Source organism: Sinocyclocheilus rhinocerous, unplaced genomic scaffold, assembly GCF_001515625.1.
Source record: "Sinocyclocheilus rhinocerous isolate Xijiao unplaced genomic scaffold, SAMN03320098_v1.1 scaffold832, whole genome shotgun sequence".
Lineage (NCBI taxonomy): Eukaryota > Metazoa > Chordata > Actinopteri > Cypriniformes > Cyprinidae > Sinocyclocheilus > Sinocyclocheilus rhinocerous.
Window position 1 is genome coordinate 231,667 of NW_015641039.1, and position 25,427 is coordinate 257,093.

General features: G+C 37.8%; 2 protein-coding genes across 8 annotated transcripts in view; both read left to right on the forward strand.

Moving 5' to 3' along the window:
* The first annotated feature begins 3,370 nt into the window (after positions 1 to 3,370).
* Positions 3,371 to 6,156, forward strand: LOC107754315 (myosin light chain 4-like). Its single transcript, XM_016570710.1, has 7 exons — positions 3,371 to 3,475; positions 5,011 to 5,038; positions 5,126 to 5,275; positions 5,370 to 5,543; positions 5,745 to 5,822; positions 5,919 to 5,966; positions 6,077 to 6,156. Exons 1-6 carry the CDS (start codon positions 3,371 to 3,373, stop codon positions 5,945 to 5,947), a joined length of 564 nt encoding a protein of 187 aa, XP_016426196.1. The 3' UTR covers positions 5,948 to 5,966; positions 6,077 to 6,156.
* A 4,148-nt stretch (positions 6,157 to 10,304) lies between these two features.
* Positions 10,305 to 25,427, forward strand: part of LOC107754302 (microtubule-associated protein tau-like) — a 36,579-nt gene continuing 21,456 nt past the window's right edge. For 4 of the 7 annotated variants that reach the window (XM_016570690.1, XM_016570696.1, XM_016570697.1 and 1 more), the window contains exon 1: positions 10,305 to 10,342. The gene's annotated coding sequence lies outside the window, so the exon portion shown is untranslated. Of the gene's footprint in view, positions 10,343 to 11,555; positions 11,627 to 11,769; positions 11,802 to 11,845; positions 11,913 to 25,427 lie in introns of those variants that run through there. The other 3 variants (XM_016570692.1, XM_016570691.1, XM_016570693.1) reach the window with 3 other exon arrangements.

The window sequence follows — 25,427 nt, forward strand, 5'->3', positions numbered from 1 at the left end:
GATCAGGACAGGTATTTGAATTTAAAACAGTATGAATGTAATCTGACATAAAACACCTGCGATCAGGACAGGTTGCCTATCTGAAGGTACTGTATATAATATAAAAGGTATTTGACATGAAACACCTGCGATCAGGACAGGTATCTGAACTTTTATGTCAGATTACATTCATACTGTTTTAAATTCAAATACTTGTCCTGATCGCAGACTTCGTGTCAGATTACATTCACAACTGACGTTACTGCACGTTTTACATTTTTATGGTTGTTTATTTGTTTTCAAAAGTCGTTTAAATGTAAGATTATAAAACATAAAAATAACCTGTATGACTGTTTTGTCCTTCATTATCCATCGCAGACGCTTTTCTTATTCATTATCCATCGGAGCTGAAAACACCTAGGATCAGGACAGGTATCTGAAGTTACTGTATACAATATAAAAGGTATTTGACATGAAACACCTGGGATCAGGACAGGTATCTGAAGTTATAACAGTATGAATGTAATCTGACATGAAACACCTGGGATCAGGACAGGTATCTGAAATTACTGTATATAATATAAAAGGTATTTAACACGAAACCCCTGTGATCAGGACAGGTATTTGAAGTAAATGGCTTTTCCCCACTGCGCATGATCGGTGACCTATGCAGATTCTCAAATAGGCCACGCCTACCAGATGACGCAGTTTCGATTACGCTGCTCTGAGACCCCTGGGAAAAAAGTGCATCCCGAGATTGCCTCTTGGTTTTCACAGAAGCTGTTGTTTTCTGTCAAAATAAAAGCTCAACAAGTTTCTATCAAAATAAAAGCTCAAGGGTTTATCTCTTTCAAGCAGGGCCTAAAATTAACATTAAAGTTAAAATTAACAGACAAACATTACTGTCTAGATGCAAGCAGAATCTGGATGAGATATTGGAGTCATATATTACTAGATAGCTACATTATTACCTGAAGCTCCTTAATGGCTAACGTCCAAATCTTAATTGCACAATGTGCAAAATGCAAGATTTAATGTTAAATATTTTCCAAAGATTAGTACTCAGGGTCTGCACTCAGTCAGACACACCTTTGTGCAATTCCTGTTATACAGTATTTTAGAGTAGCTTAAACAGTTGCAACAATACAGTTTGCCCACGGTTCAATAATTACCTCGGTTTTTTAACCACGGCATTTTCAGTAAAATTTTTACTGAAAATGCTATGGTAAAACCATGGTTAATTTTGTGGTTACTATGGGTTTACTACAAAAACCATGGCCATGGTTAGTAAAACCATGATTCATTTTCGTACGGGTGTGTTCATGGTGTGTGTGTGTGTGTTTGTTCACTACTCACTGCTGTGTGTGTGCACTTGGATGGGTGAAATGCAGAGCACAAATTCTGAGTATGGGACACTATACTTGGCTACACGTCACTTCACTTCACTTCACTTCACTCACTTAATAAAGCATTATAGTTCTCCTTAAATTAACATTCTGTCATCATTTAATCACCATCATTCTGTTCCAAACCCACATTACTTTTTTTTTGTCACCAGGGGCGAATGAGATTTGAGAGCAGATTACTAGTGGATAATGTCTTAAATTTCAGGTTGTTCCTCACACATTCAAATGACTTGGAATATAGTGTACAATGAAAAACAAAAAAGTGTTGTAGAAACTATTTTCACTCAGAAATTTCACAATTTCACAGCAAGTAACACATTGAATTTAACATGAAATTTGGAACTGTAAAGACTGAGATGGTATTGTCTTGTAAACTGTCCTCCAATAATCTTGAAAAATCCTTTGAAGTTTCATGGATGAAAAAGTCATACAGTTTTGAAACAATATGAGAATCAGTAAACAATAACAGATATGCAAGTGTTCAATTTTTTAAAAGAAATTAATACTTATATTAGCAAAGATGCATTACATTTATCAAAAGTGACAGAAAAGACTATTACATTCTTACAAGCATATTCAAATATTTGAAATAAATGAACTTTCTTTTGAACTTTCTACTCATCAAAGAATCAGAAGAGAAAAAAACGTATCACACTTTCCACAAAAGCATTAAGCAGCACAACTGTTTTCAACACTGTTAATAATAACACGTCTCACCAAATCAGCATATTAGAATGATTTCTGAAGGATCATGTGACACTGAAGACTGGAGTAATGGCTGCTGAAAATTCAGCTTTGATGTCACAGAAATAAATTACATTTTAAAATATATTACAGCTGAAAAAAGTTATTTTAAATTATAATAATATTTTACAATATTACTGTTTTTAATGTATTTTTGATCAAACAAATGCAGCCTTGGTGAGCATGAAACACTTCTTTCAAAAACATTTTAAAAATCTTACTGACCCCAAACTTTTGAATGGCAGTGTATATATACACACAGAATTGTATTGTTCATATTTTATTTCTTCCATCTGGGGCAGGAGATTCAGAAGGCCGAGGGAACAGGTGGACCCTTCTCCTTTCTTTAAACTTGGTACTGGTGTCTGCTTCAGGTGCCTGTATGACAGATCTCAGGGGTTAAAAAAGCAAGAACAGCCAGCAGTTGCTGTTCATAGCAAAACAAGACATAAGGTGTTTATCCTTAATAATTCCCTTGATCTCTTGAAACTCACAAAGACAGAATGAGGTCTGTCTGATGAAACTCACAACAAATAACTAAGCAGGGAATAATGGATACAGAATTATTTCAGTTGTTTTCTTGATCATTCTAGTTGATAATTAACTCAAATTGTTGTTTTTTTTACTGATGTGATCAGCAAATAACCTAAAAAAAACATGTAAAAAAAAATGCGCATGAGCCAAGTTTCCAAAAGTTGCCATTATAATGAGTTCCCTCAGATGCTGGATCTTTTCTTTCAGTGTCCTACTATGCTGGACCAGATCCCTCTCCCAGTCCACATGAATCCCGCTATTCCCATCTGTCATAAATTTGGAGGTCCATCATCTCCTCAATGGTAAACCAACAGCTTCATGAAAATCCCCAGAGCTGCCAGATTCATCAGAGAAACAAGATCTTCCTAAAAAAAAGTGCCAAACTTGCTCTGCCAAAACAATTAGTTAGATATCTAGTTCAAAACTTTGAGGGCATAATTACAAACTATAAACTATAATTTCCTGAATGCATAGCAGTGATGAAAGCTATTTACTAGTTCTCATCAATGTTAACATGCTAAAACCTTCATGCGTCCATGGGGTTTGGCTTGTGAACTAAGCTTTCTGTCCTTGTTTGGAGGGTGATGACGGGATGGACAACAACTGCTGATGCAGTTGGGGAGCGTTGAGGAGGGTATAAAACCTCTCAAAGGTTATTCTCATTCCTATTCCCCATCTCACACCCTTCTGCTCATCATCTTGGAAGAATGGCTCCTAAAAAAGCTGAACCGAAGAAGGAGGCAGCAAAACCAGTGCCTCCTCCTGAACCAGAGAAACCCAGGGAGCCTCAATTTGACCCAAAAAGCATTAAGGTAAGTGTATTGTCTGTACTGCTATTTTACTAACAGCTAAGTGTTAGACCATGGTGAGTAGACACAGGACAAACCAACTTCTTCCCAAAGGTCCTCAGGAGGAAAAAAATGAAACCTGAAAGACCTTAATGAATTATTTAAAAGAACACTGAGCTTATTTCTAAACATTTGGTTTTGTTTCGGCACACAAAATCACGTTTAGAGGACAGTTTTAGTCTTATTTTGTTCATCAGCAGCTCTTTAATCAATCTCAGAAAACGTTTTATTAATTCTTAGTCATTACTGCACTTGGACTGTTAAAAAATACTTGGAATTGGAAAGACTAGCAATTTTCTGAGTTTCTATCTCACAAGTCAAAAATGTACATTTCTCAGAATTGAAAGTTTGGTAACACTTTAGTAACGGGACCAATTCTCACAATTAACTAGTTATTAGCATGCCTATTATTAACATATTGGCTGTTTATATATTCTGCTTGACCATATTCCTAATCATATCCAATACCTAAACTTACCAACTACCATACTAACTATTAATAAGCAGAAAATTATGAGTTTACGTAGTTAATGGTTTGTTAATAGTGAGAATTGGACCTTAAAATAAAGTGTGAACGTTTCTATCTCCAATTTTTCTTTTTTTTTTTGCTGAAATCTGTTTTTATCCCAAAATTTTTAGACACCTGACCACATACACATGCATAATTCTGAGGAAAAAAAGTCAGAATTGTGAGATGTAAACTCAGAATTCAGAGAAAAATCTTGCAAGTGCAAGCTATAAACTCGAAATTCTGAGAAAAAAATCTGAATTAAGAGAAAAAAATTGCAATTACCTGTTTTATATTTTTATTCCCTGGCAGAAACAAGCTTCAATAAGACTAAGAAATCCCACCTTCAGGCCGTGTTGAGTTAAAAACATTTGGATATTGACTGGTCTTAGTCTATCCTTGTTATTAAAGTATGTGACATTATGTGCACTGAACAATATGGTTCAAATCAATCAAATAAGGTTAAAATGTCTCACACAAACCTTAGGCTTTAAAATCCCAGTCTCAGCCGAGTGCCTATGTGAAGACGTGAATGTTTATTCATATTGATTTGAGACCACATATGCAGCTTTAACTAACCTGATGGTCAGAGATAGGGTCTGGACAATGGAAGCTTGTCTGAGGTCAGTAGAAGAGCCTCCATGTGGTCATACGGCCTTCCACGCAGGTGTCTGCAAGCTCCCATATTACAGCTTAGCATTCCTGCTCTCTTGTGTGAGTGAGTGAGTGAGTCTCTCTCTCCTGTGGACAATAAAGATGAGGTTTCACTGTATTCCCTCTGGTCCTAGAACAGACGTCAGTTATTCTTAGTCTCCATGAGTGAGAAGCAGCTGACTTTTGTTGAATGACCCCAGAAAGCTTCTTCAGAGAACTAAAACATCTGTATTTTCATTATGATTGTTCATTGTTAACTCTTATAAGATATAGTATTGTTTGGATGTTAACCAGTCAATTTGCTTATAAAAGTTCCCTAAAACCTTTTCCCCGCCAGGTTGAGTTTACAGCTGATCAGATTGAAGGTAAGCATTTGCAAAACCAAGTAGACCTAAAAAATGTACATACCTCTTCCTCATTTAATACTATGTATCAATATCCTATCCACACAGAATTTAAAGAGGCCTTCATGCTATTTGACAGAACACCATCTGGTGAAATGAAGATCACTTACGCCCAGTGTGGTGATGTCATGAGGGCGCTGGGTCAGAATCCTACAAATGCCGAGGTGCTCAAAGTACTTGGCAAACCCAAACCTGAGGGTGAGAGGAATAAACTGTGCTTGAGGCTAAATCATTGTACAAATGTTCAAATGAATACATGTTTACTGTTTTTCTAATATCCATTTTTTTCTAGAAATGAACACCAAGCTGATTGACTTTGAGACTTTTCTGCCTATGTTCCAACACGTGTCCAGGTCCAAAGATCAAGGCACTTTTGAGGACTTTATTGAGGCCCTGCGAGTGTTTGACAAAGAAGGAAACGGCACTGTAATGGGTGCTGAACTTCGCCATGTACTTGCAACGCTGGGTAAATACAAAACAGGGCGACACAACAGCTCTATGATACAGTATACTAACAAACCCAATGAGTGCTTTGTTAAATTAAGAAGAGATTTATTTAAACATAAGCAGCTTAAAGAAATTTGTGTTTGACTCCTGGATTTACATATTTACCTTGAGATTAACGCAGGCAGAAACAAGCACAGCGTATCACATGTCTTGCCTGCAGGTGAGAAAATGACAGAATCAGAGGTAGAACAGCTCATGGCAGGACAGGAAGATGGAAACGGCTGTGTCAACTATGAAGGTCTGATCATTTTCTAAATTTGAAAAGTTAAAGCTAATGTATTCTATATATTATTCTATAATATGATCTTGTCGTTTTACCCTTTATTCCCCACAGCGTTTGTTAAACACATCATGGCTGGATAAACGAAAGAGCTCAGATCAGGTGATTATGAATTCTTAAATGCAATGATGTTTCATACTGTTTCCAATGAGGATACAGATGGAGAAAGGACTTTCTAATTTAATCTGATTGTCTCACATTTTCCCTTTTAGGCACTACTGTCCTCTGCAGTTATCAACAGTCCTTCAGCCCAGCTCTACGTTCTCTAATGCCCTTGAACTAGTTTTCCTGTATAAGGTTCTGTCTTTGCGATTTTTTTTTTTTTTTTTTCCCCGATTTTCTACAACATTAAGCTAAACAATTATTTTGCAATGCTTTTCCAAGGAGCAAATCCTCTCCAAAGTATATGTTGAAATTGAATGCATTTACTTCCAATATATCAGGCTACTGAACTGCTTGTAACATGGCAGGTTTTTTTCACATAAACTTATGTCAATGATTTGTTTTGTGTCAGTGCACATCCACAAGGTCTAAAACTCACTGTCAGTTGGTATAAAAAATAAACATCAAAATTAAAACTAGCCTTAACCTCAACCGCCTCAGTTAAAACTGCACCTTCTTATCAAGACACAGCTGCAGCCAGAAAACTCTGAATGTGCAGATTTACTTAAAAAATGGATTATAGCAACAGCTGGAAAGAGAAAAGACTCTGGATCACCAGTGTCATTGTAAATGGCAGATCTACAGCTCAGTCAGGATGAAGAACACATTACATGTGTAAAACGTTTATGTGGCTTATATTCTAGAAAATTTATTAGATCCTCTTGAGTTGATTTTGGTTACTAGTTATTTGGTAAATGCTTTTAAATAAAGTGTTTACATCATAAATGTGATGTGATATAGATGGAGTAAACAAAAATATAACACACTGTGACGTACTGTATGTGTGATTACTGATATAGTTTCCATTTTAATTTTCATACAACAGATGCTCAGATCTTTGTTTCTTCTTGAAGAGGTTTATTTTGAGACAGCAAACAGCTAACTGTACATTTTCCCCGCTTTATCCCACATTAGTAGAGAATTAAATATTTAAATATTGATTTCAAACAATTTTATAATTTTATATATTATCCTAAAACCACTAAGAAAAAAAAGTTGTCCATTACAATGAATAAAAGAATTGCCCGATAGCAAGAAGACATTTTCACTGTAAGGGACAAGAAGTTATTTTCACTGCAGTCAATGACTGTCACCAGTTCTGTTTATATAAAACAATTGATCAGGGGTGTGATAATAGAGACATGAATTTAGAGTCAGCTTCAGTTCCCCCAAAAAGTGGTCTGATATACAATGTGGCCATTATTAAGAAAAGTCAGACCACTGAATACCACGATAGTCCAATCAGAATTAGGGTGTACCAGATAGGCTAGGTGAATAAAATGATCCACAATTTGCCTACATGGTTACGTTACAGACAGCTATTATTAGTGATAGACATGTGTGGGTCTACAGCTGGCAAGTGTTAATTTACAGACCAGAACAGCGCTCCATTCAGAGGCTATTGTATTTTCCCTGTGTGTCCTTGTGACTCATGGCAACGGAGATGCTGTCATTTGTCTCCCTTGTTGTTAGTCTGTGGGACGCAAGCATCTCCTTTGATTTTTCAACACAATGACTCATAAATAGCATATTAGCTTCAGCTGTGTCCTGCAAGACTGAGAAACACTGAGGCAGAGCAGGTTATTGTGTTACTGACACATGGAGCGGTAAGACGCACAAAGATACACACAATCAGCAGCAGTACAAGAAGGGATTCTTCTCAGTTGCATCCAAAGCTGCTGGATTACTGTGAAGTTTTTCACGCTAAATATACATACAGCCAGAAATAAACTGCTACTTGCCAATATACCTTTATAATCACAGTTGGAATAGTAATGTTCAGTTCACCAAAAACAAGAGGATAACTACGGAAAAATTAACTAGTGTTGTCTTGCCAATATATATCTTGTTCTTGTTTTGTTATGGTGGAGACAGGGGTTAGTTGTCACAGTTTTTATTTCAGTGAATATTTTTCAGGATATATTTTGTACTGCCCTGGAAAGAAGCATGCATTTACCTAAGTTGTGATTAATACATTTACATAAAATTACTCAATTACTCAAGTGCTATTATAAAAAATTACATTATTATACTTTTTTTTATTGCATTTCTAATTTAAGAGTATTTTGAGCTAAGTGAAGCTAACTATGGCAAGATGTAAAAATGTATTTTATAAAATGTTATTATGTATTTTTATCCCTAACTAAACCAATGTGCATTCATTAATATTAAAAGTCCGATTTCTTCTGAAGAAAAATCCTAAGGAAGATCAGACCAGTCACATAGACAGGGCTGAAACGCCATCTAATGACCAAAAGTGTCTGTAACAGTCAGACTAGTATCCTATGTAGGAAATAATATAATATCATCATTTGAAACATGAAATGTTGACATTTAAAAATCTATTGAAATAAAGAGAGGTTTCAAAATCCAACACAGGAAGACAAGTCAGGGCAACATCCATTATCAGGTCGTTAGCTGTCCCTCTCATAGACAAAATCTAAAAAATGCCTGCTCATTCACATGTGGGCTAGTTGCTGAGCAACTCCCACCCAAGCCCAACCAAGCGCTCTATTTGCTTTCAGAAGAGCATCTCACATATCTGAAGAACAGTAGGACACTGATAGCATCAACAGCTTTGCTCTTTTTCATACAGTATTCTAAAAAAATCTATACTATTGTTTTGGCAAGTAACAGATCAAGATAACTTGCTTAGCAACAGGAAGGAGGAGAATTTACATTTGGGATCTTTTGGGATAAAACAGCAGCAGGTTGTGCAGCGGCGAAACAGAGGAGCACGAGGACTCTTACTGTTAATGTGAAGGTGTCCAGGTGAAGGACTTGGCTTGGTATGTAACTCAGGGGAATATGGCTGAATTTGGGGGGCAGATGGTGCAATGTGTGTGTGTGTGTGTGTGAGAGAGAGAGAGAGAGAGAGAGAGAGCTTGTGTGCATGTACAGTATGTATGTTAAGACTGTGAAAATACATAGGGCTTGTTCATATAAAGCACACTGTTTTAAAACAGTAATGGTGCTGAAATATTTTAGCTTGCTGCATTTTGCAGTGAATCAGCAAAAATCTGACTCACAGTCAAACTGACCCAAATGTCTAAGACCAACTGCAGAACCAGTTGAATGGATATTTCCAAGTAAAAAAATAACATATTTGAGATTTATAGGGCCTTGTATCCATGATTAATCTATCTTATGCTTTATGGAATATGGAATTCTCTGCCAAGAGCATAAATAAAGAAATATTGATCACCCGGCACACGTTATCAAATACGATAGCTTTGGCCTCATCTGACCTTTATAAACACATTAAAGTACCCTGCTCCTGGAGGGCCAACATCCTGCAGATTTTAGCTCCAACACAGTTGCCTAGAAGTTTCTAGTAAGTCTGAAGACCTTGATTAGCTGGTTAAGGGTGGAAGCCAAACTCTGCAGGACAGTGGCCCTCCTGGTACAGGTTTGGACACCCTTACATTAAAGTGTTCACTAGTGTTATTTTAGTATCATTTTATACTTTATAATTTTTGTCCATATTTTGAATTGTATTGTTATATTTTGTTTTCACTTTCATTTTAGATTTTTTTTGGTGATTTTGCATGTTTTTTTGTCATTTAAATTTTTTTATGTCTACATAGTTTTATTAATTTTTTATGTATTAGTTTTCGTTTTTTGGGGTGGGGGGGGTATTTTTTATTTTAGCACTTCAAGTTAAACTAAACGAAAATTATTATTATTATTATTATTATTTTTACATTTTATTTCATTTGTTAATGTTTATTTTATTTCAAGTAACGATTTTTAAAAATTATTTTAGTTTTCGCTCACACAAAATCTTAAATTATAGTAGTCCATTGCAGGGATTTTCAAACTGAGATCTGGGAATTTTCAGGGGGTTTCTAAGGTGATCCATGTCTTTTTCTCACAGAGTATAAAAAGCTCCTTATAGGCCTATATGAAAATACATAGAAACCTTTATGCTTGGGTGTTAAAAAGTTTGTAAACCCTTACTTCATTGTTAGAAAGACCGACAATGTAAAGGTAAGTCCTGATCACAACGCAGACATTCTCAAATATATAATTTAATGTAACACACACAGGCAGTGCCTTGCACAGGGGGGAGGGGGTTTCTCAAGCCCCTGCCCCTTTAATCGCCGATAAAGTGTCCTCTCGGTCCGAATCTAGAATTCGGTTAGTTGTGTGTGAATATCATGCAAATGTCAGTTTCATATAGTGCACAGGGCTCATCCTGACATCATTCTTGATCTTGCTCTCTAGCGCCATCCTCCCTTTGCAGGACGCTGAAGGAACTGGCAGGGTTTGTTCACTCTGCAGTTGGACAGACAATAACTCAGTGTGCCACAGAGGTAAGTCAAACCGGTTTACAAACTCAGAGACTTGTTTAACAGCGATTTATCATTAATCAAGCAATAAGCGATGCTCCTAAGCCTTACCACGGTTTTTACCTCTGCGATAAGTGTAATTGGTCCTAGGATGTTAGTGAATCCGACTGTTGGGTGTGTGACTGAGACATAATGGGCCTGATTTTCTTTATAGATTGATAAAAAAGAGAAAGAAAAATTCATTTCACCGAGATTGCATCGATAAGAAGAACTGCACATAAATCGGACTGCTTTCTTAATGCATTCGCATCTACCGAGAGTTATTTTCATGGATGCACAATATGGGCAATAATCATTTAAAGAACATTCCATTCCATTATGTTTGTCTTTTTGCATGGCATGCAGGAATTTCATGAAATATCGAGGCAGTGTGGCGACAGACGCAGGCTTCACGTGCACGCGGTTTGCTGGTGTGGAAAAACCTAGAAGTATTTAGACTGATGGAGCATAACGTGGCTCACACCAGTGTGTTAAATCAGTCTGGATGAAAGGTGCCAGTTCCCCAACACACACACATTTCTGTTGTGGTCATAACGAATGACAAATCGATAATCGGTTTTTTTTGCGGCTTTGCACGTGGACCTGATCCGTCTGAAAGCGATAAACGGACTCGACGCGTCGCTGATCCTCCGGTGTAAGGGGATTTTCGCAGTTTTGCTCTCGGTTGAAAATGGTGCTGATGTTGCATGTGGATGTTTTGCCATGGTTACACAAATCGCTATAGGTTCTCTTTTATCTGTAGATTTAACGTGAGTTTAAAGCGTACGCCTTTTTCAAAGAATTCCTCTTTTCTTTTTTCCTGTGTTCAGCTTATTGAGGATGCTGACCTTTGTAACACCACATGTAACACCTTTGTCTGGGCGACTCTGCAAATAAAACAGTATTGTATGAAAAACATTTTCATAATGTGATATTGCACACAAATACTTTCAATGGCCTAATGGGAAATAGAAGCAACAAGCCTGAATCATAACATTTAATCCATTTTCCCATTTGCATTTTTGTTGCTTCAGTTTATATGTAATCTGACCGTTAAACTACATAAAACTCGCTGTTTTTTTTCTGTTTTATGATTTGTATGAGAATACAAGGATGTATAGACTTAATTCTGCATTTTCAAGGCAGCGGACACACCTTGCTCCCCCGCCCTCCCCGTCTCTCTCTCTCGCTCTCTCTCTCTCTCTCTCTCTCTCTCATCACGGCTGTTGCTTGGCCACCCTCTCGTCATCCTCGCCCATTGTTCGCTTCGTAAGTACAATTTCTTTTTGAAAATAACAATTATAAATTCGAAAATCTTGACTGTACGGAACGTTGAACGTAAAGGTCGACTTGCACGTCCGCATCATTCTCACTTCCTCCCCCACGCCCATCTCTGCTTAACCTGCCTTCAGCCCAACGGTACTGTCGCCGTCGTATCGATTATGTATGTAGTCTTTCATTTTTCTAATATTTAAAGATCACGAAATGACATTTGCGGTTGGTATTTCAGCATGGCTTTATAGCAGTGAACGTAGTGGCTCTTTTTGGAGGAAAGGTTCGTTTCATCGATATGTAACTGTCGGTTGGTATTCTGCAATAGGTTTTTGTCAGTGCCTTTCTGTGCATATCATAAACACGTATCTGAGGCAATGTTATTAGATTTTAGAAAAAGGTGAATTCTCCTAATGGAGGGTATTAATAATATGGTCACAGAGTGCAAATATCAAATATCCGAACAAAAATATACAGCAAGGGATGTACAAAAATAACTGAGGAGATTAACTTAGTCCTCCTTACTAGTTTTGAACAGATTTACAAAACTACATTCCAGTAAAGCTGACAAACATTATTCAAATTTCTAGGTCCACCCAATTTTTTTATTTTTATTTTTTCCAGAACTGAATTTAATAGGCTACTCCTCAGGTCGTAGATGCCGTCTGCTGTCTGCTATCTATAAAATAAAAGCCAAAAAAAAGTTAATTAAAACAAAGTATAGGCGGAGGAGGTTGCTTTTGCATACTTAAAATATGCATGCAGAATCTACTGAAAGACAGTTCCCCCTTAATAAGACTTATTGTTAAGAAGTATTATTCTAAAAGTAGATCCCACCGTCAGACAGAACCAGAGTGCTTTCTGTCCAGTTATGCCTGCCTATCATAATCTAATTAACCATGGCAATTAAGGAGACCCATGGAACATTAGGTAAATCTTGATTCCATTTACAGACCATGCAATGAAGTGTGTGTTCCTCTTGTCAGACAACAGCCTGTTACTTGCTTCAGTTTCTCACTGTTAGTCATTTATAGCTTCAGAATAGAGGAGGATTGGCTTGTTTCAAACTGCATTTCTCTTTTCATTTAGAAAAATATTTCTGAACATTGCTTGTTATAAGGACTGCTTCATAATTTAGCTTAGTTCATTAAAAAGTCATAATGATTATTCATTTAATCAATATTGTCAATGAATTATATTACAGTATGTAGTAATAGAGTCATATGTTTCAGACTATATGTTGTCAGAGGGTTTCCACAAGGGGGATGTGAGCATTAGGGTTCACTTTAATTTTATTAGAAGAACCATTGTCGCCCAGTCATATCTCAGGAACGTCCGGGGATACGATAGATACATTAAATCAGATTCAACAAGTCTTGAAGACAGCAAGACAGTGTCTCTCTGGTCTGGTAGGCCAGATCCCATGCAGTGTGCACTGCAGTCCTGAACTCCCTGATGCACCATGGCAACAGATGACTAACTTGCTGTGTGCAGCGGCTGGAGATCACAAAAATGTGTCTTGCACACACACGCAAGCTGATTTCATGGTGTTTATACATCTTATATTCTCAATATTGAAGCCAGTTGAGTAGTTTATGATGTCTGTGCCTCACAGCTATCTGCATCCGCACACATTTTGTGGTGGATGTATATCACCAGACTGACATTTTCCTCTTCATGCCAGCATCTGTACAACACATGTTCACGTAAATGCCAACCGTCCTTTTCGGGGACTGAATATTTTCATATGCCAAGTGGATCATTCTGTTATCAGCAGCGACTTTGTCTGGCAGCATGAGCATTATTTCATGTCAGCCAGAGACCGCGCGCACAAACACATTGACTGCTCCGCCAGTTGGTTCATTTAATGTGCAGATTCAGTTCAGTGAGGTGTGATCTGAACTCTTGTGGAGTCTGGGCAAGACTTGGGCTGTGGGTCTAGACCACATGGCAGATGGGAAGGTTGCGTCTTATTCATTTAATCAATATGGTCAATGAATTATATTACAGTATGTAGTAATAGAGTCATATGTTTCAGACTATATGTTGTCAGAGGGTTTCCACAAGGGGGATGTGAGCATTAGGGTTCACTTTAATTTTATTAGAAGAACCATTGTCGCCCAGTCATATCTCAGGAACGTCCGGGGATACGATAGATACATTAAATCAGATTCAACAAGTCTTGAAGACAGCAAGACAGTGTCTCTCTGGTCTGGTAGGCCAGATCCCATGCAGTGTGCACTGCAGTCCTGAACTCCCTGATGCACCATGGCAACAGATGACTAACTTCCTGTGTGCAGCGGCTGGAGATCACAAAAATGTGTCTTGCACACACTCGCAAGCTGAGTTCATGGTGTTTATACATCTTATATTCTCTATATTGAAGCCAGTTGAATAGTTTATGATGGCTGTGCCTCACAGCTATCTGCATCCGCACACATTTTGTGGTGGATGTATATCACCAGACTGACATTTTCCTCTTCGTGCGAGCATCTATACAACACATTCACGTAAATGCCAACCATCCTTTTTGGAGAGTGAATATTTTCATATGCTAAGTGGATCATGCTGTTATCAGCAGCAACTTCATCTGGCAGCATGACCATTATTTCATGTCAGCTGCACAAACACATTGACTGCTCTGCCACTTGGTTCATTTATCGTGCAGATTCAGTTCAAGTGAGGTGTGATCGGAACTCTTGTGTCTGGGCTGGGGGTCTAGAGACCACATGGCAGATGGGACGGTTGCGTCTCTTGGTTAGATCAAGGACATCTCTGCTGTCGGAGCAGGTGTGACACGGGCAAATCACCACAGCACTGTTATAAATGAGGCTTTTAGTCTTCCTTGTAGTAATACATATTATTTACATTCTCTTTGAGAATATTCCTGATATTATTAGTCCTAATAATAATGTTCTGAACTCTTTTTTTTCCTTTACACTCTTAAAAATAAAGGTTCTTTATTGGCATCAGTGGTTCCATGAAGAACCTTTAACACCTTTTGCTACTTCTTTGTAATTATTTGCGAATTTTACTAGCAAAATTGCTTCAAAGTAATCCCTACACCAATTTTTTTTTCATATAACAAACCAACATTTAATTATTTATGAATTAGTCATTATTCATGGAAAGTCTCTGCCCTAGCGCACCTTGATGCTTTCATGGAACAGTGATGTCCAAATTGTGAACAAATCATTGTTTTAAATTCAAAGAATCAATTGATTTGCTCAAGAATCAGATCATTCTAGTTCTCACTAACTCAGTGATCCAGTCCCGCTGGATATCAGATCAATGGAGTGAAGAATAATATTGAATAACCACTTAAATTCAGTATCTCCCTCAAACAAAGCTATTGGCTTCTGAAGACATAGTGCAAGAGTTGTATGGACCACATTTATGATACGTTTATGGTACTTTTGGGGGGAATGTTGGAGCTGGACAGTCATGGTCCCCATTTACTTTCATCACAGTGAAAAGAGTGGCCAGAATATTCTTAAAATGTTCACCTGTTATGTTTCACTGAAGAAACAAATTCATACAGGTTTGAAATTGCATTTAATGACAGAAATTTTTGGGTGAACTATCATTTTAAACGCATAAGCATGATTTTGCATGTTTAGCAGTTAATTTTGCTGGCTGGTGCAAGCATGCTGCAATGCTTGAGAAAATACTGAACATTTTCTTGATTAAGATGCACCTGCCATGCATTTGGCAAATGGAGACATGCAGCCATCGCTCTCACTGATCTTGCTGCCCAGTGCTGGAGCTCTGCGGGAACAGACAGAGAGAGAGAATGAGATGGACTGAAGGGTGGAGACATGAGATGGAGAGATGGCTGCACACTTCTGAAGTGATGCTGCAATCTGCACTGCTAGCTGGGATGGACAAAACTAGGTCAGAGGCAGAGAGGCACCCAGCTGTGCACAGAAAGGGAAGCTAGCAGTGTTGCCCACCCTTCAACAACAACCAAAGCGCACACACAATAATTACCTTTCTACAAACTGTAAAAAATAGTCAACGATTTCACGCTGAGCTGCCCCTAGGAAGTAGTTTCACTTAAGTGGACTTGACTTGGGTGTTTGTTTTTGCTGCTGCATTGTTGCAGAGGCATTTCAGAACCATCTCTCGGACGCTTTGATTACACCATGCATAGGGCACTTATGTAATTGGTCTGTCTGGAAAACTCTGATAGAGACCCATAAATTTAGTGAAGAGAAATGCTGAGTTGGAGAGGACAGTCCGGTTAATTTAACCCTCAGAGCAGCTAAGGTATGAGTGTCTCTCTGGGCTGTTAAAGGGCACGGACAGGGTTGCCAACTTCAGAAAATGAAAATACGGGACAATCACCTTACGGGGGGTGTATTAGCATAACCGTGTATACGCAGTCACTCACCTCACCCACACACACACATATATATATAGTATGCATGAAAATGTGTATTTTTCAATTAAAGACAGCTAAGCACTGATTGCTGTGAGGTGGGAGCGATGAGCCAGCAGAGGATTGCGCAGCCTTCCTCGAACAGTTATGTTCACGATTTCTGATTTACTTATCAAAAAATGGGACAAGGGAAGTCATGTACGGGACAAATCAGTTAGGCCCAAAATACGGGACGTCCCGGCTAATACGGGACGGTTGGCAACCCTAGGCACGGATGATAAACAAGCTAGTATTTTGGTTATAGGGCAATGCCCAGACATGCCCTGTGTAAGGAATACCATCTCTAGACAATAGTCTAGACAATCATAGTTCATCTGCCTCCAGTCTGTTAACCTGGACGTGACAGATATTTTGACGTAGAGCCGACAGATTCCTCAAGATATGACCAACACATTACTAAACATTAGCATAACCAGGGTAATTAAAAGTCAGCATTAAATGCAGTTTGCAATCGAATTTACTTCCATAATGTATATTCAACCAATAAGCTGATAATTATTTTCATGTTATAGCCAATAACCAATATATGAACGATATTAAAATTCTACATTATTTTGTCTACATAAATTAAAAATTAAACCATAACAAGTAAAATTAGTCATTCACAACATGTACAAAATCAATTCATTTTGAGATTTTCTAAAAATTACATTTAACATTTTTAGCTATAAATTATAGTGTTTCCAATAATCCACCCAAAAATGAAAATTCTGTCATAATTTACTCATCCTTAAAAATATATTTTGTACACTGGGAACTAATCAGCCTGTTAAGTTTGATTGTATGGACCAAAAACAAACAAACAAAAACTAATTTCCTAAAATTTCTCAGAATATCTTCTTTTCATGTTCAGTTTTGAAACAACATGAGGGTGAGTAAATTATGTCAATTTTCCTCTTTGAGTAGAGTAAATTTTAAAGCCACAAGGGGCTAACATAATTATACAGAGTTCAGGACACTTATGTCATGTGTACTGTTGTCATTTAATCTTTCATTAAGACATTAACCTTTATTACGCTGCAAAGATCAAGATTCTTAGTGCTGGAAATGCTAGTACATGGATTATGAACATGAACCTTCTGAGACACCAACCAATAGGGGTGGGAGAAAATATTGATTCTCAGATGCATCGCAATTCTCTCTTCAATGATTCTGAATTGATTTTGAGCTTGGTATTTTCCTGCATATGGCACGTGTGTGCGCTAGACTAGAGACAATCGCGGCGGGCTGCATTGCACAGGATATGCGCTGTGAGACACTTGCGCATTGCTTGACAGTGTGTGCTTCCACCCACCGGTATATCAGTGTTTCACTTTAGATATGCTTTAATTTATGCCATTTGGAATGTAGTACGTATTAGATGCATGAAACTCACGTAGGCCTACTGACAGACTTTCACGTACACTTTGTGTTTGTTGTCCTGAAGCTCGATCGTGTCTGCGGTTAAAGGCACTTGCATCTCCGAATACTTTTATGTTACGAAATTGATGTAAACACAGTCAGTTTTGTTTTCAGAACAGGGCAAAACTGCCACTGTCTATGATGTAATAATCAGTAATAATCAAACAGCAATAATGCTGAGGAAAAAAAGAAAAACCCATAACTATGATTGGCTGTAAACTTTCGAATGCATAAAGCACTCTTAGATACTGAAAGTACTTTTTGTCTATCACTTCTAATTGTCTTTTTCCCCCTTTATTACTTTATATTTTTGCTTGTATGTTTTGAAGCTATATTTAGTTGGTTACATTCTTAACAATTGTTTTAATTTATTATTAATTTGTAATTATTTTAAAAAGTAGCCTGCTTATATAATTGAAAAAAAAATGAACAAAATAAATTTGATATAAAATGTAAATAAAAAATTTAGCCATGTGCAGTAATATTTAAAACTGAGGATGCGACGCATTGTGATGCATCGTGATATCGAATTGCATCGAATCGTTGCATCGAATCGAAATTGTGAAACCAGTGAAGATTCACACCCCTACCAACCAAGTGAAAAGTGAATTTAATGTGAAAGGAGGGTGTTTTTGTGGGAATTCACCATATTGACTTGCTGGGCTGGTTACCGTGGAAGCAAGAAATGTCTTTGAGAGCATTATGGGTACACATATTTTACTCAACGGGTTTTCTGCTGCTTGTTGTTTGGCTCATATTTATTGAAGATGACCGTTCTATTGAATTCTCCTCTTATCGTATCAGCTGGGTTCTGTCGACGTCTGCACTTTTTTTCACTAATTCCTCTCTGCCAGCAGAGCGTTTGCCTCATTTTCTGCCCTTGCTGAGGGCTGTACATTTACTGACAAGCCCTAATTACAGAAAGAGACATATATGAGGTAATGTGAGGTTATGGATCGCCATGTCATTAAGTCGTGGCACACACACTCCCCCTACCTCCTGCTATCTGGTGTGCAGGGTTTGACAGATGGTCATTTTTCCAATTGAATAAGCAAAAGTCAGGTCAATTTAGCAGAAAAACGGCTGATCTTCACCACACTAAAGGACCACTGACAGGTTACATAGCGTCACATTTAACACGCATCACTGGATCAGTATCATTCCATATTGAAAATTTACCAACCATATATGACATGGTTGGCAATGTTTACACCTGGTATTAGCATCTAGTTATAAGTGGACAGTGCTAAACTTAACCAACTAGCCTATGTACAGCTTTAAAAGAAACGAATGTCTTGATTGATTTGAAAGGCCTCAAATAAAAGGCCCTGTCAAAAGGTTTCATTCATATCACAGCATATTCTGGTTAAGAACTGCCTGGCAGGAAGAGACTGAATGACAGCCATGTAGTGACCAAACACTGTTTTGTTTTTACGTGCTATAGGGTGTGGATTTATCTAAAATACTGTAAATAATAAAAAATATATTATTACTTTATATGATTTGAATAATATTGATTGCACCACCAATGTGGAAAATATGTATTTAAATAATGGTGGGATGATCTTCTGATAAAAAGGCTGAAAAAGATTTTATGCTAGTAAAATTATTTCATCTTCAAAAGTGTAGATCTGGGAATGCAAAAGTTTTGTGAGTAAACAAATGTTTCACAAGAGAATGCAAAAGCATTTAAGTATAATGTTTCCGTCCATCTCATATTTCTATCACCATGTCTCCTTAGCAGTTCCATAGGATGGTTGATTTCATGCAACATCCGGGTCATATAGGGCATATAGGATTTTTTATCAATCCAGAGTCAAGTCAAGTTAACAAGGTACCGAGTTGATACAAGAGGCACTTTTGAAGATGAAATAATTATTGCACACACATTATTGCACACACATTGACCATGAAAGCAGCGTAGCCTATATAGTTTTAGTTTAGCTATAAACCCGAGCCCGACCCGAACCCGAAGCTATTCATTAAACATTAACCCGAACCCGACCCGAAACCCGAAAGTATTTCGGGACCCGTCGGGTTCGGGTCGGGTAGCAGACCTCTAACGTGGATACGTGTCGGTTGGCCATGCACAACCTCAAGAAGTCTTTCAGATCTGCCGTGCTGCAGGATCGTTTAGCTCAGTGTGCTCAGGCAAAATATCATGTGATCTGATGAGAGAGGACAGGGCGGAGTGCAGTGAAAATACCCACGATGCCCCAGTCCTTTAGATGTGATGGCAGCCTGTTGCACTGTTGCAGCAAAATCAGTGAGAGTCCCTCTAGAAATGTTCTGTATCATACCATCATACAGTTGCAGGCTCTGTCTGTGTGTGTCTGTCACTCTTTCTTTTCTATCGCCTGAAGTTCCTTTATCCTTTCATCCCCAAAGTGCTCTCTTTTTCTGTCTTCCTCCCTCTCTTTTTCTCGCTCGCTGAATTCTTTTCTCCTGCATGTTTCGTCTTTGTTGTTTCTCTCTCCATTCCGCCTACTCGCTCGTGTCCTTTCAGCTCAGAAACCCTCACACATTCCCTCTCTGTCTCTCTCTGTTTTGTCTTCCTCATCACTTGTTCTCCTTTGCAGAGCTCAGCAATGAGGCTTGTTTTTTTTTTTAAATGACTGGTCTGGGCCAGTATTTCAGTAATTCCTTCACTGCCTAAATTTTCACTAGCGCCACCAATTATGCATTTTAATTAGCAATGTGTATAAAATGTGTCATAAAATAAAACTACATTTTCATTAGGCCTCTGTGCATTCGGTCTTGGGGCAGCAGCCTATAAATATACCTGCTGTTTAATCACCACCTGCTGTCAGAGAGTGACATTTGCGTCTCATTCAGCCCGTCTGCTGTTTACTACATTTTCATTAGGCATTTTTCATTCATTTCTTTTATACTAACAAAAATAAACTAATAACTAATGTAATAAAATAATAATATATTTTAAAAATTGAATGTAAATGCCTAATGAAAATGTAGGTTTATTTTATGACACATTTTATACACATTGCTAATTAAAATGCATACTTGCAATAATAGCAGGAAATTTTACAGCTACTGTATAAATGTATCTCCATGACAGCTATAAATTCATAAACACATAAGGATGATATACAATGCAAAACATTACTGATAGATGTGTAATTTTCAACCCATTCATATTTCCAAGTAGGAAAACTAACAACTAACAATAATTTTGAAAATCAGATAATCTCTTAAATTATTCTTTTCAGTTAATATGATTTAAAAAAGCCTCATAATTGTTCCTGGATTTTGCTGAAAAAAGTCCAAAATGTCCAAAACGTGCCCTTGATCTGAGACTTGAATTGGATTTTTTTTCTCCATAGAATGCATTTGATTTTTTTTTTTTTTTACAGTTCAATTAGATTCTTGGTGATGCTAGGGCTGGGCATTATGGCAAAAAAATAAAATCTCGAATTTTTCAGAACGTTTGACTGATTCTCGATTTTTAACTAATCAACTTGAAAATGTAACTACAGCATGATTCAAGTAACTTTTTCTTTATTAACCCTCTAGTTAAAGAAATTTAAAGAAGAAATTAAAGAAGTTGTCAACATGATGTAAATGTTAAACAAATCACTTGTTAAATATCTTTGCAAAAAAGATGCATAAGCTACAACTACATCTTATACAAACTTGTCTTATACATTATATGTTCAGAAATAATACAAGGAAAATGCTTTAACATTTTTTTCTCAAAAGTCAAGGTAATTCAAATTCAAAATGACTGAAGGTTTAACACCAATAAACTATTATTAACTATAAATGTTCTGTAAAAACAATGAACAGCAGCTTTCAGCCTGTCGCCATGATGCAAACATGAAATTTCAGACATACAGTAGTAGTTCTTTACAGGTTTTTATTTGATTACTGCTTTTCCATGTAAACATGGACGTGTTTGACTGTTACGCTCACGTCTCTTGCAGCGTCTCATGTATGAAATGGCATCCTACAAACACAAATTAATCGATCAAATCGGAAAAATCGCCCAGCCCTAGGTGATGCTCAATACGTCACTGTAAACCAAGTATTTAAGTCTGCAAGGCATACAAATACATGCAAATAATGTTCAAATGTAAGTCACAGTGACAATGCAGTACAGTCCAAATAAAGCAAGTGACATTTCTATCAAAGGGCCCACAACACCCAGACACTGGCCCCAGACCAGCATGCCATCCTTATTGTTGAGCTGTTCTGTTGCATTAGTGTACTACACACCTCTATCCTTTTCTGCCCCCCTCCTTCGTCTTTCTCTCAGTCTCCATTTCCCTTTCACCCTCTTTTTTGCTCTCTCATTCTTTCGTGCTTTCTGCAGTAATGTGTCCTGAATATTGATGAGGACAGCTGAATATTGGCAGCTGGCCAACTCACATTACAATTCTCCATCTCACCCCTGCCCACGTCAGGGCCACCCCTTAGCCATATCGGCCACATGTTGCCCTGCGTTGTCTTTCAAGAGCCCTCCGCATTCCCAAGTCTATCCTTCATAAATCCAGCATTGCCCTTTCTGCTCCGTGCCAAGCCCTTAACCATGAAAAGACGAGAGAGACAGAGAGTGAGAGACATCCATAGTCAGGCAGACAGGCGTAGGCTTCTTAAAGGGGCACTGACATTCTCACTGCACTGCCAAGGAAGGTTCACAATCTTTCAGGTCAAGTGCACCAGTATGCTGAGCACCATGAACAGCGGCTTTGTAAATCTGACTTCCAGCCAGAGGAAACCAAACTGCATGAGCACAAAACACAAATTCACAACAGAATGCTTCTGTAAATAGAAAACTACATGAAATCTCAAATTGCACTGTGTACTTTCTTAATACACATTTCTGGTTATTTATTGTGCATGCTATTGCACAGAAAGAAAATGTTTGTCTTTGCAGTCTGTTATCAGGATGTAATGCCTTGCTCTGCTTACAGACTGGTTGACGTCATCAATCCCTCTTATTCTTGAGCCCCATCTGTTGCCCGCTTTCCACAATCCAGTCAATTCCCTATGGACAAGATCAAGTGTTGAATTGATGGAAATTGACATGCTTTCCATGTCCATGCTTTCATAGCCTTCTAGCAAACATGGAATCACACGCCAAGTAAACAAATTGTCCTCTTCTTTCCAAACCAGCATGTGCTTCCTCCGGTTAGTTTATGCTAGTTAGTGCCCATTTGTTGATATTCTAGCTGGTGAACCAATATAGCCATGTTTTTTGCCAGCAAACTTATTTGGTAAACCCCGTTGACCAACATGACATTGAAAGTGAAGCTGATCGATTGACTTGCTGTTTAAGCTGGTTAAAAGAAAAGTTTTAACCAAAACTATAAAACCAAAAAAATAATTAAACAGTAACCTGGGACTGGACTTAAAAAATCATAAAAATAATTTATATGACCCACGTGTGCTATATTTCAGCTTTGTGTGAGGAACAGACAAAAATGTAGTCATAAAAAAATCACGTGGAACTATGTAAGAACCAATGGCATTTGGACATATTAATGTACATATTAATGAACTCATAAAGTCAGCTTGAAAAGAAAGTTGCAATCAACCTTTTTCCTCTATTGTGAAATATCCAAGTGAAATGGTTTCTTGAATGAGAAGAAAATGTTCACTGGGACTTGATTTTGTCCATCGGGAGTTTATTGGTTTGTTTTCTTTTGCTAATTTCTGTGATCATGTGAGTGACAGGTTGTTGGAAGGGATGGATTATGGGGTGATGGGGACACCAGCATACCGTGCTGAGGACCAGCATCCTAAATGCACCATCTGATGAGAACCAGCTGCAAAGCTATCCTCTTTTTTTTGCCGGTTTTTGAGCATTTTAGATGTTGCTCCCCAGTTTGTATTTTGCCACAAACATTTTTGGTAAATAAACCAGTCCCTAATGATATAGTGGTGGTTTTCACTGATTATCTAGTTCTGGACTGACTGTAGATGCAGATGGTTTCTAAGCTCTGTTTACTGATATCACAGCTCACTCTGAATAATGCATAAGGATTCTGTGGGAGTCAGGCTTGAATTTGCATCACTGCTGCCTCAGGGAAACCCGGCTTGTGAGAGTTTATTAGGAAGGTGGCAGATTCTCCCTGGGGAATTTGGAGAACGATGCTTCCCAATCCTCAGTGCACTTGTGCAATCATTGGTACCGGGGACAAAACACCTTCAAGTACAAAGCATAAGGGAATTCGTTCACCCAAAATATGAATGTCATTCTAAACCCATATGACTTTGTGAAACATGAAAGGTGAAAATGTTATAACTGTTTTCCATATTCTTTGCCATGCAATTACAATAAATGGTGACTGAAGCTTCCAAGCTACAAAAGAACCATGAATTGGTCCAGTCATACAGGTTAGAAATGAAGATCGAATTTTCTGAACTATGCCTTTTAAAGGCCATTTTGGCTTCTGGGATTGTTCTACTCTGCTGGTCACTGCTGACTTTGAGGATGATGTAATTGACAAATGTAAACCCACCCCTGCAGCTTTGGCACTATTTTCAGCTCCACAGCACTTCTTGTCTAAAACAACTTGGTTTTCATTATGACCCTCACATCCAGATGACCTTGCTGTGTGGGTCTCGGAGCGCAGGCGAAACATTTGGGTGTCCGATTACGTACACGTGGGTCGTCGACAAAAAGGAAGGAATGGGTCGGGATGTGATAATGGTGCATGTGAGCCATCTAATCCATTTAGACACTAATGGAATTCATGTTTATAGGCATCCTGTGTGAAGGAGATGGATGAGAGTGTTCACTTTACTGTCTCAAGTGTGGATTTACTAATAGCTCTGTTGGGACTACATAAGTTTGGCTTAATCTTTGTACAAAGTATAAAACAGAACTGCTAAAAGGAAAACCACATTCTTAGTTGTAACAGTAAGCACACACTCAGACACACACACATACAGCACATCAGAGACCATAAGTAAAAGAACAGGATATGGCTTTCTCTGCAGGTCTCGCAAAATCGCTAGCCTGACGTCCCGGTGTATTGTGTTTTCCAGTCTGGCTACCAAAATGTAACACTGCCCTGCCCGACGGGCTACCTTGTACAGTGATATAAAAATCCTTCCTTGATTTGCGTTGTTCACTCACTTGTAGGGGTGAAACGGATCATAGTTTATCATTTACACGTGTTTCTAAGTCTTACCAATTTAAACATTCAAGCGTTTTAAACCATGCGCATAAAGAATTCAGTCCGGTGCTCGCGCGCACACGCTCAAAGCGCGCACATACAGAGCGGCGTTTCAAGGAGAGCATGAACACAGATTCCTCTTTCACTTGAACGGACACATACACGCAAAATTATCTGAAAATAACTATCTCGGCAAGCATTTTCATGTCTTAAATGAACGTAAACAGTGGAGAAAGAAATCGCACGTGCATCATTATATTGGCTCTGTGCATTCGGTCTTGGGGCAGCAGCCTATAAAAATACCTGCTGTTTAATCACCACCTGCTGTCAGAGAGTGACATTTGCGTCTCATTCAGCCCGTCTGCTGTTTTTGTTTCGTTCAGATTTTTTATGTAGTATCACAAAGCTAAAGTCAGACCATTTTGTTTTTGTGTCAAATTTCAAAATATTACAATCTAAATAACATGTATGCAGCATCTATGTTCGGATCGTGATTAAAATACACAGGCAAAACCTTAGTTTACTTGCATGGAGACATTTCTTTTATTTGTATTGTTTATTTATTTGATTTGGGATTTGTTTTAACATTTCAAGTTAGTATATTGTAGGGATGTAACGGTATGAAAATTTCATATCACGATTATAGTGACCAAAGTTATCACGGTTATCAATATTATCACGGTTTTGTTCAAATTAGATGAAAACGTTCAAAAAGAACTGATACACACACTGAAAACATTTCAATAAGTTTTATATTTGAAAATCAACAAACAACAAACACAATTAGCAGCTATATGCACTTTTTTAGCATAAA

Bases quoted from the DNA above. Each gene is read 5' to 3' on its own strand.
- LOC107754315 (XM_016570710.1), top strand. From the start codon at position 3,371: ATGGCTCCTAAAAAAGCTGAACCGAAGAAGGAGGCAGCAAAACCAGTG. The intron at 3,476-5,010 runs GTAAGTGTATTG...TTTCCCCGCCAG, and splicing joins TTGACCCAAAAAGCATTAAG to GTTGAGTTTACAGCTGATCA. The intron at 5,276-5,369 runs GTGAGAGGAATA...ATTTTTTTCTAG, and splicing joins TGGCAAACCCAAACCTGAGG to AAATGAACACCAAGCTGATT.